The sequence below is a fragment of the Prosopis cineraria genome, unplaced genomic scaffold, assembly GCF_029017545.1.
Source record: "Prosopis cineraria cultivar Desert tree isolate PC_DT_omini unplaced genomic scaffold, ASM2901754v1 PC2, whole genome shotgun sequence".
Classification (NCBI taxonomy): Eukaryota; Viridiplantae; Streptophyta; class Magnoliopsida; order Fabales; family Fabaceae; genus Prosopis; species Prosopis cineraria.
Genome location: NW_026555333.1, coordinates 45390635 through 45402493, shown reverse-complemented (window position 1 = coordinate 45402493; position 11859 = coordinate 45390635). Strand labels below are relative to the sequence as shown.

The 11859-nt window shown below is 35.4% G+C and overlaps 2 protein-coding genes across 2 annotated transcripts; one reads left to right on the top strand and one right to left on the bottom strand.

Moving 5' to 3' along the window:
* On the top strand, positions 1 to 8068 carry LOC129303425 (uncharacterized). Its single transcript, XM_054942721.1, has 3 exons — positions 1 to 174; positions 351 to 1521; positions 5175 to 8068. The coding sequence occupies exons 1-3, from the start codon at positions 143 to 145 to the stop codon at positions 8010 to 8012; spliced, it is 4041 nt and encodes a 1346-aa protein (XP_054798696.1). The 5' UTR covers positions 1 to 142; the 3' UTR covers positions 8013 to 8068.
* Positions 8069 to 9627: 1559 nt separating this feature from the next.
* LOC129298892 (HVA22-like protein f) lies at positions 9628 to 10736 on the bottom strand. Its single transcript, XM_054937339.1, has 4 exons — positions 10601 to 10736; positions 10444 to 10470; positions 10229 to 10351; positions 9628 to 10140 (listed from the first exon to the last, which is right to left on the bottom strand). Exons 1-4 carry the CDS (start codon positions 10645 to 10647, stop codon positions 9855 to 9857), a joined length of 483 nt encoding a protein of 160 aa, XP_054793314.1. The 5' UTR covers positions 10648 to 10736; the 3' UTR covers positions 9628 to 9854.
* Between the last annotated feature and the right edge of the window lie 1123 nt (positions 10737 to 11859).

Genomic DNA, 11859 nt, shown 5'->3' with positions numbered 1-11859 from the left:
CTCCACCCTCATCGAGCTCGAAGCATTATTATCTACTCACCGCTCTTCTCATCTCTCTCTCTCTCTCTCTCTCTCTCTGTGCTTCTCCCTCTTCTTCACCATCTTTCATGTCCCATTCTCTGTCCGTCGCTCTTCGATCATCATGGCCTTTCCGTTCGATGGATTCTCCATTAGGTATATCTTCTATGCCTCTTTTTTCTTTTCTTTATCCGTTCATTTATTTGGTTTTTTCCCGCTTTCAACCTTTGAATCTTTACCTTTTTTCTGCTACGAGCCAACGAGTAGAGGAGATATATTGTTCTACTGTGACTGTGACTTTTGCTGTTTCCGGTTTTTTATTCGGTGTGCAGAGAGTATACCTTCAAGATGAGGTCCGTTGACGTGTTGAAATGCTGGCCTTTTAGTATAACTAGCTCCGGTGACGTATCTAAGGAAGATTTGAAGTCCTGTCTTCCTCCCATGACAGTTCCCAAGTTCCGGCGGCGGTCCGACGAGCTAGATGCCGTGAGATCCGATCACGATGATCGCGGAATATCTGAGAAACAACTGCCGGATGGTGAAATTTCCATAAGCGAAAGTGAATCGCTGAAATCGGAGAAGTCTGTTGGCGCAGAGGAGGAGAGATTGGACATGGTTTGTCCGGTTTGCCGAGTTTTCAACGCAGCGACACTCACGGCGGTGAATGCTCACATCGACGGATGTCTTGCACAGGCGATGAGGGAGGAGCGGCGGCAGATGAAAATAATGAGTTTGAAGCCCAAATCGAAGGCGCCAAAGAAGAAGAGGTCCATCGCGGAGATCTTTGAGATGGAGGTGGAACAGCCGCGGATAGAAACTCTGTTCAAAATCTGGCCGTTCAGCAGGAATCCAGATGAGGTATCAATAAAGGTTACCAAGTTCCGGTGGTGGTCACGGCAGCTTGAAGCGCTGAGGTCTAATCAGTCGGAAGGTGAAAGTTCTAGAAATGAAAAAAACGAAATGGCAAAATCTGATGAGGAACGTGGGAGGGAGGAAGAGAAATTGGAGATGGTTTGTCCTGTTTGTCGAGCTTTCAATGCGGCAACGGTGACAGCAGTTAACGCGCACATCGACGGTTGTCTTGCGCAAGCGATGAGGGAAGAACGACGGCACATGAGGATGAATTTTAAGCCATCAAAACCCAAGGCGGCGAAGAAGCGGTCAATTGCTGAGATTCTCACGGTGGCGCCTCAGATAAAAGCCAAGAGTAATGAGTTGATTGAGATTGACAAAAAGGAGGAGGAAGAGAGATCTGATGTTGGTGATGATTCAAGTAGGCCTGCTGCTGCTTCTGCTTCTGCTGTCTTTGCGACAACTCATAGCAAGAGGAATAAAAACAAGAAAAAGAAAAAGATGGAAAGAAGATGGAAAAAGAAGCTGAGGAAAAGGAAGGTGGAAAAGCATAGTGGTGGTACCGTAACTCCGAACAATGATAAGGAGACTGTGAATCAGAATAAAAATAAAAAGAAGCAGCAATTCCACAACGGGTTAAATGCAAAGAAGGTACGTACGTGGTTTATATCTCATGAAATATTACCAATCTGACTGAGATAAGTACATAATAGTTTCTTGATTTTCAGCTTATTCATGGGATCAAAGGATGCCATTCATGAATTTTATGCCATGAAATGATAACAAGTGCCGTAGTCTTGTGTTGATAAAGATGCTTATGCCATACCAAAGCTTTTCTAGCCTTAAGTATATGCCTTTTCTGGAAGAACTTACTGCTTGATAACAGCTAGTTTAGAGAGACCTAATCATTTGTGGAGGAAAGTGAGGGGTATTTGGTTTAGTACTTGTCCAAAATACGGTATGACAAGGAAAAAGTTAACAAAGTCGAGGTAATTAAGGTTAGGGCTTCATGCGGGAATGGGATCAACGACTAATGAAGGGGTCCGCGAGGCGTGTCGCTTGCTCCAGCTGTAACCTGTGTATTATCAGTACTGCAGGCTGCCTGGAAGCTGACTAGTTGAGTGCCATGAGCCTATTGATGAGTGGGTTTTCCACTTTTCCTGCTCTCTTACTGTTGATAAGTTGTGGGGGTGAGTTATTATCATATGGGCCATGTGTATAGATCGACAGTTTCTCATAATTTCTGATGTCAGTGTCTCGGATACACATGATTAGGCATCGAGGAACGATATATGGAGTTTATTTTAGCCACACCGAATGTTGAGAATTTTAGAGATCATTTAATTACCAAGTCGATCGATTGGACTTGAAAGGACACGTATGTACGCTCAAAAGTTCATATTTTACATGGTAAATCGGTTCGATGAATGTCTCTGGGTAGGAGATGTGCCAAACCATCCGAAACTATGTACTGATCCTTTTGAGTGGTGCTGTGGATTGTCATCGCATGGACGTTATCCATTAAAGTTAGTTGGGCAGTGCCCTTCACCTTCACGATCGCGAGTCATGATCAATGGATTATCTAATCACGGTATAGTTGGCGTCATATCGGATAGTAAATGCGAGCCCCTTTTGATATCGATTTCATTCTCTGTCGCGAGCGATCATGAAGTAGTCTCTTGATATGGATTACCTGGATGCGCTCAGTATAGGAGTAATGATTTTTTTGCCAACAGTTTAGGATTAATGATTGTGCGTAAGTATAAATAGATAGGTTGGCCCAAAAAAAAAAAAAGCTTAAGCATATTTTGAGTAGATATTCATCCTTATCATCTATTTATTTGTGACATGATAATTAAATAATTCGTTTTGTTTTGAATATTTGAATTTTTAGATTTAGATTCATTTATATGGAAACTTATGAGTTTCAAATAAATAGATGATTTGTTGTTCAAATTGATATCTTTAGCTTTCAGTATATTAACATATATAATTAGAGGAATAATATATTCTCATCCTGCAATATTCTACTTGCTTAAAATGCTTTTCATGTTTTAGTAAAATTACAAGATTTGAATTAATTTCTTATTTCTTAACTCCCTCTCCCTATATATATATATATATATATATATTATAAGTAGATGGATGTACATGGTTACATTAGGTTGATATGTTAAACAACTTATAAATTGTCAATCTGAAAGTATTTTTTTCACATCTACATTTTAGAAATAATTTCATCTAGTTTGCTTGGAACAAAAAATCTAATTCCCTAAATTGCTTGTTTTGTCCAAATTGTGGCCATTATTCACTCCTTTATGTTTGATTATAATTGTCGTAAATAGAAGGAGCTGAATTGAAATTTCCCTTTTAATATTCCCTTTGCTAATATTAAAAAAAATTGTATATTTCGGACCTCTTGTAGAATATAATATATAAATATTATTAGCATAAGCTTCCATTACTAGTGTATATAATACGTTAACTTTATATTTATCTATACATAATCGTAGGATTATATAAGCATTTAAACTTTTTTGTTTTAAATCTGATGCAAGCAGGTTATATAAGCCTTTTTTTTTTTCGCAATAAAGTTTTATAAGCTTTTGCCTTTGCAGCTAAAAGCTTTTTCAAGCAAGAGTAAGATTCTTTTTTAAAAATCTTTATAATATTTTCCAAGATGTGGTAACTGAAATGCCTTCCCGTTTTTTTTCCCCCCCGTGCTTGCACGCATTACCTCGCATCGCATCCCATAAGTTGGACAATTTTTCTGTATATCCATTTTTAGGAAGTCGACACCAAAAGATTTATGGCATATTAAATATTGATGTTACTAGATTTAATTTTAATATCTATATTATCTTGCTAGTATATTGCAATTTAAGAGTACTGACGTTTTTAATTAATCTCACACAAAATCTGTGCACATGCCTGCCAAATTCTAATGATAGCTACTTGTAAGTTGTAACTGTTATAAATGTTTAAGACATTAAATAATAATAGCATCATACTATATCTCATTGTTTTTTACACGATCCAGATTGCATGCAAGGATGTTAAAATAATAATTAATGATAAAATATCAATTAAAGTCTTAAGTGTATTAATTTTAACAGTGAATATGGAAACTATTCATATTCATTATGATCATGAATCGTTGAATGCTTGAATAACAATTTTTTATTTGATAACATTAAAAAAAAGAAAAAGATAAGCGTGTTAAAAGAGAATACACCGTTCAAAATTAAGTCACTTTAATTTGGAGTCTAAGTTTGTTTAGATGGCTTGATTGCTTTTTGAACTAGCCTGAATTCCTTCAATATATTGTTGACCAGTCAATTAAATCTATTTTTTTCATTGCCTGAGGCATATTCGTTACTGTTATTTGATTTAATTAATTATTGTTATTGTGTCCTATTCTAAGAGAATGGTTTTGATCCTTTTTTAAGAATAACAAACTACTGTAATATATGGATTTATTTATCTCTTCATAATAAATACATCAAATATTATTAGATTGATGGCTTCTTCCATGCAGTCAATATATATAAACATTTCCTACAAGGACATATTAACAATTTTACATGGATTGAGGAATTTAGTTAAATAAATTAATGGTTTTAAAGTTTCAAAAATATCCTCAATGAAGTTCATTAGTTAAATCAGATTCTTTAGTTAATTAGGGAACATCAAAGCAAAGAACATTTATAAAAAGAGAATTAATGTTTAGATAGAAGATTTTATATTAACCAACTTAGCCTAGTGTAAGTGGTAGAGGCATTCATTATTTAAGTAAGTGGTTGGAAATTTAAATTTTAACCTTTGTGTATGTAGTAATTTAGTTGGAAGTAGGTATAACTTTTTCCCTCATACCTGGAGGAAATTATGCTTTGCTTTCAGTATGCTCACAAGAAATAAAAAAGATCTTAATGAATTAAGGACCATGGGTAAGTCTTGTAATAAGAATCAGAATGAGTAATTTGTAGCAACTGTCTGTGGAACATATATTTTTCGCCTACAACCTTGTACATCCTTATAATTTGATTGATCGGGTGTTGTCTTTGGTTTTGAATATTGTAAATATTTATTTTATCCTATGTAGCAGAATTTCCATTGCAAATGGAACTGATGTCCAAGCTGCAGAGCTGTATTGCATTCCTGTTCTTGGATGCTTGTAATCTGAGTCACGATGGATCATTTTGTCTTTAAACAATGAGTCTTAAATGTAGCCTACAATTTTGACAGTTAGTTGAGATTGAGTTCTAATGTAGCTTCTATAATTTTGTTAAACTTGTCTGTCTCAGGAAGATGCTTATAAGCGAAAAGTGAAAACCCCAGCCAAGAGTGCCAGAAAACAGAAAGGTATGGTTGGTGATAAAAGAGCTGCACTTGATGACATCATTGCATCTGTACATACAAAGAAAGCAAGTCTGAAGCATGCATCTGTTGTAAAGAAGCAAGTAGCAGTGCCTCCCCAACAAGTTATTCTTGAAAATTACTCAACACACATTTTTGGAAAGGCATCAAGTGGCTGCAATGTTCAGGATGATATTGAAGACAAACCTTGCGATGTCCAAGAGCAAATATCAGCCAGGCATGTGACGTTCTCTAATAAAGATAACATGCTTGATTCGAAAAAAAGAAGCTCGTCGGATGAAAGGATGTTTTCGCCAGACGGACATGCTGCTTCATCAGTAAAGGAGCAATCATCAACAAGTGATGAAGATACAAGTTTGGAGGTAAACGGAAAAGATGACAACCTGGCCTTTAATATGGACGGGGGAAAAGAGGTTTGTTCTATTGTTGAAAGTAAACAGTTTTCTACTTCTCCTGAACTAGTTTTTCCAAAAAATATTTTGAGGTCATGTGCTGATTCAGAGAAGAAAAAGCATTTGGTAGAGAAGACTGAATCATCGAGAGAGGTGGTACCTGATGATGATAATTTACACCTGTTTGATAGAGGCTACACAACTGCAGTACACTGTTCTGCACAATCTTCAATTTCCGGATCTCTTTCTGCACATCAGGCTGGGAACATTTCTGGTACAAATACTAGTGCGGGTGACTCTGGAGCTTACAGCTCCCCTGGAAAATCCATGGATCATCATGGGAATTCAACTCATCAGGTTTCTGCAACGAACTCTGATGCAAGCACAAGGACATTTATGCAGCCTTCTTTATTGTGTTACACTCAATATAGTCAAGGCAGTGAAAATTCTCTCTTTCCATCACAAACATATGGAGATCATAGCCAAACTTTGAGCAATAGACCTTTGTCTCGCATGTTTTCAGCAAATAGCTGCAAGGATGAGAACATCAGTTTGCCACTCAATTCTCAAGGTGAGCCAATTAATTTCAGTCCGCAGTGCGCAAAAAGAAAAAGGGGGATCAACCAGTCAGAGATCTCAAGCATGTTAAGAAGTTCTCCCAGCAGATTTCTCTTTGACAACATTGCCTATGGAAGTAGCCATGAATATTTAAGCATTAATGAGAGTCAGATTGTTCAGAAGACACTGTCACAAGATAGTGTAAACAAATTTCCTCATTACCCAGCCAGGTTAGGTGTGACAGAATTGCAATGTAGTGGGAGAGCAGATATACACCAGTTCAGTACTTATGGAAGTCCCAATCAGTTTGTCTTCCCACTTGATTCGGAGTTGAACCCCATAAAATACCCTTTCGTTGAACAGAATCAACATGACCAGGCGCAGAACCATAAGCGAAATGAGATGATTCCTCTGAAAAATGGTTCAGATCTTAGTTCACAAAGTTCCACCCAACCAACAATGCGATTGATGGGGAAAGACGTTCCCATTGGTAGAAGAATCAAAGAGGAGGTACACGTACACAAATTTGAGGAAGATGTATGGGCTGAGCAGCAATCCAGAAGAAGGCATTCTTCTACAGATTCTGCATTAGAAAATTCCCTTTTGGAGACATGTTCTAAGCACGATTACTTATCTGGTTCACCATTACAAATATCGTCTGAGAACATAGCACAGTCAGTGAAAATTCAAAGCAGACAGGCATTGGAAAGCAGCGCATTGATGAATGATCCAGAGTTTGAATTTCCTCAGCCGTTTCTTGATTTACAAACTAATCATGTACCCCAAACTGGAAGCCAAGGATTCAGAAAAACTGCTTATTCGCACACTCTAAGTCATGCTCATACTTCACGTGCAGCATTTAATAGGGCACCTCAAGACTCGCCAGAGCAGTCTGTATCTGGACTTGAATTCCAAGGACTTGGCTCTCACTTACAGGCACGACTTGCTACATGCAATTATAGCCAGCATGCTTGTCAAAGCTGTGGTGACCTCTATGACAGGAAGAAATTCCCTCTTGTAACAAAACCTGCTCTCGAATTTCCGTTGGTGCAGCCAGCTTTTGGAGAACATGCCCAAACATCCTGGTTTCAGAGCTCCAATAGAAGCTCACCACCATGGCTGTTCACACATGAAAGGCTGCCGTGGACCTCATCTCATACCGAATGGGGAGGTAGGTTCCCTACACCTGTAAATCACTTCTCAGTTCCAAGTTGTTCACCGGTAAATTACTGTCACATGGAGACACCCATTAGTCCAGCTTCAGCTGTTCAACATCCCCCTCTTCCTCGAACGCCTGCCATTAAACCTTCCTCAACTATACGTACTGGTTGTAGAAACAAAACTATGGTCAATGACAGAGTAATTTTAGAAGCCAGGACAACAAATGACCATCATTCGTGTAACAATGCTAGGAAGAGGCCTGCAGCTCATCTCCAGGGATCTACAAAACTGATGAAATTTAATAATGTAGAAGTGCAAGAGAATTTAAATGGTGTGCCTGGTTCGATTCAAGAGAGCTCAAGCTGTGAATTTCGAAGGACCACAAGAACTGCTGAAGTTGATCCACAAGGGGATGGTATAAGAAGTAAATTCTGTTGCCTCAATGAAGCTCAAAATGTAATGTCGAAAAGTTATCTGAGCTTGGAAATCTCAGGTCCTGGGAGACCAAGTCCAGTTACCAGGCATATCCTTAAACCATCTCCAAATCAGGATCAATCAAGGCCGAACAGTCCTGCCATTCCCGTTGCTGCTACTACTGACAATGATAAGGATCTAGATTTTCGGAGAACATTGACGAAAATATACGAATTTTAGGTGGAAATCATCATATCATACATATATATATTTATACATATATAACTTCAGTTTTGCCTTCACATGCGCCCACTTGTTAAACATAACGGAATCTAGTGGAAATTTGATATGATTCTTCCATCCAGCATTTTGTTCGTTCAGCAATGGGCATTTCTTTGTTCACCAAGTAACAATGTGATGATGATGCTCTTTTTTTCTTTTTCTTTTTCTTTTTTTTTTGGGAGTACATGAGGAAGATTTGGATACTTACCACTTGAGTTTTTGTGCTTTTTCTGGATCTCCTGACTCTGCTTGAGTTTTTTAATACTTTAATGAAGAGCTTGACATATAAAATTGATACAACGTTCATATGATGTACAAGAAAATTTTTGATTTTCGAGCAATTAAAAACCTGTTTATAAGATCTTTCTCCTAACGAGTACGGAAGACATTGCGAAAATATAAAGAAAAGAATCTAGTTTGTTTCTAAGGCCAATGCTGCTAATTTCTTTTCCTCTGCTTGTTGGTTGCAAGTCAGGCTCCACAAAATTTTTAAATTGCATTTGTTTTACCACTGCGTACAAATTCATGTATTTAGATATAAAAGATATGCAAAAAGATGTGTTTGGGATTGATATATATTCCATTTGTATTTATGCATTCATGAACTTTATGGCTATATCTCTTTTCTCTCAATCTTTTGTTGAATATATTGTACACATTTATTGTTCTCGATGCGAAGTGATTTTGCTTCTCCTTGATTTCATTAAGATTTATATTTATATTTGTTGAAGCTTTTAATAAGTTGAGACATTCTTTTATGTTTTTAGATTCAAGGTACTAGTATTTTCTCGTTATTAGGGATTTATAAAATCATCCATCGACGTTAATATCCAAGAGAAACTATAGTTAGTTGAGTAAAGGGGACTTGTTTTGAATTAAAAAAAATCATAATTGGAGGAGTCATTTTGGTTGAGTTAATCAAGCTTGAATTTAATTTGACAATATTTGATATTACTCTACCTGTTTAAAAAAATATAAAATATTTTTAGTATTTTAATTTTAAGATATAATTATTGACTTTTTTTTAAAGTATCTGTAATGAATAAATTATTTTATATTTATTTTATAGTGAAACACCTTATTAAATAGAATAAATATAAAAATATAATATTAGTTTAAATATAAGTAATTATTTTGAGAAGTGAGATTAATTAAAAATATTTTATTTTTTTTACTGGAGGGAGTAAGAATTAAGTAATTAAATCAAAATAAATAAAAATTATTGGAAGGTGCACTCATTACCAGTAATATTAATGAATATTGTAATTCTCATTTCACTTAATAAATAATGTAACTCACGTCTCATCATAAAATATTATTGGTGAGAGGGTAGGATTGATGTTTGGAATAATGTTTACAACACAAACCCACACACATAAAGGGTGAAATTGTCTCAACGGTCCCACCCATTCTGCTATTCTTAATCATTGTAAGCTACAGTTTCCTTGGATTTCGAAGCTTTCCTCCCTCACCCAGAGTGTTAAGAAAATAAATAAATAAATAAATATGGATAAATCAACTTGTAATTGAAGTTTGTTAATTGTTCAAAAATAGAAGAATTAAAACTTCATTCTTCCCTCAAGTTCTATATTTCAAATCAGAAAATGAACATACTATTCAGATTTTCATGACACTAAGGGAGGTCGTTGAAGTTGATAAATCATTAAAGTCAGAATAATCGAACTACAAACTCCGAATTAACAAACACTCTATCTTCAAAGCCAAACACAAACCAATTAAATCACAAAATAGACTAATCAATACACAGAGATATATGTAGAATGAGTGATGATTAAATGTTCAGTGCTTTCTTGCTTCTTTCTCAGCAGCTCTGATGACTCGCTCGAAGGACTCAGGGCCATAGGCATCGATGTAATGTTCAACAGCTTTTCTTGCATCGAAGGTCATCATTTGAAGCACCTCCGGATATTTAGAAGAAGAAGACGAAGCAGCATCGAAGCCAAGTGTTTGCATATTCTTGAGCCACTTTCTTGCGTAATTCTCGTATATGTAAGCTGCTCCGTTGAACATTGGCAGAACCAGCCACATGCATATCACCAATTTCACCACCGACCACAACGGAAACCTATAATCATGTATATATTCCCATATAGGCTCAAGTTCACTCACATTTATATGAACTAGTTTTGGAGGAAGGAATAAGGGGTACGTACCAAGCTAGGATTTTGTGAAAAGAAAGCTCAAAGAGGGTTATGAATGAGTACAAAACCCAGTATGTTAACCATTGCTGATCATCCAATGTTGAAGGACTCTCTATCGCCCTTATGGATGCATATCTGCTCATTTCAATTAATATATTGTCATATACAAACTCATTCTTATTATTTTTTATATATATTAATTTTGTAAAATGATTTATATTACTTACAAGGGATAGAGAAGCATCACTCCTGGCCTGTTATTACCCCCCCCCCAAAAAAAAAAAAACGTGGAATGTTATCATATGTGCTTGTTAATAGAGATGGCTTTAATCTGAGGGGAAAACGATGTAAGAAAGAGATGATGATGATGAGCACAGTACTTACCCTACTAATGTATCCAAATGTCTGGCCATTGTTCCAACGACACCCATAATGTGTAAGGAATGATGAGAAACTGTGTTTCTGATACGAAACTTGAGTTTAGGAGCTTTGCAGAGATGAGAGAGTGTACGTGGTTTGGAAGGTGATGACTTATATATAGAGATCTATAGATGAAGAAGATAACTATATGTATACTCGTAATGGAGCGTTGGGTTAGAGACAGAAGCAAAGAATTTGGGATGAAGACCCACAAAGTCTTCTTTTCTGCGATGCCAAGAAAGGACCTATTTGGAATAATGTCAAAAAGTTTTTGCAACCTTGACATTCTTTTCTTCTACTTGCTCTTCAACTTTAGAATCCTTTCCATCAATTTATAATCTTGGCTCACCCGTTGTATATATTTGCATGGAGTTCCAATTATTATGATTAAATTGTTATATTTTAGAAAAATAAGTATTATAAAGCTGAGAGAATAAATTTTTTGATCCTATTATTAATTTATGAGATATATCATTGACTTTTTGTCATAAGTATTTCTTCTTTTATTCCATTAAATATTATTGAGATAAAATTTATTATTAAATTGATATATTTAATAGAGATAAAATTGAACATATATTAAATTTTTGGATTACACTTACGAGTTTTAACATTTTTTTTTGTTTCAATGAAACATGTTAGATATGCTAGTCTTTCTATAAAAATAACTTAATTAAACTATTAAATAGGATTTATATACTTTTAATTGATTCTCCATTCAACCAATAAGAGATCAACTTTTTGATATGAATATCTGATTATATTGAAAAAGATATGAATATTATTGTTGGGCTTTTTTGATGTATTCTGATACAAATTTATAAACAGTACGGCATAAAAGTTTAATTTAAAAAATGACTATATGAATAAATTAGTTGAATATGTGTGTGTGTATGAATACGTACAAGATAATGTTTATGGAATACTTGGAAACTAACAGAGATATGTTACACGCAATTTAATTAATCCTAACATTTTTTATAATTAAGATGACCTTTCTTCAAATGATCAATCAACAAGATTACTCGTTAAAAGATATTCAAACTTGTACACGTGTAATCTCAACAACGGTGATCTAACCACGGTTAACGAAAGAAATTGGCCCTAAAATATTGGTTGGGAATCTCTGAAACTTCAAGGTCTTGTTTGGTTGCTAAGAAATAAAATAAAATAAAAAAGATTAAAAAAATAAAGATAAAAATGAAAAGACTAAAAGGAATGGT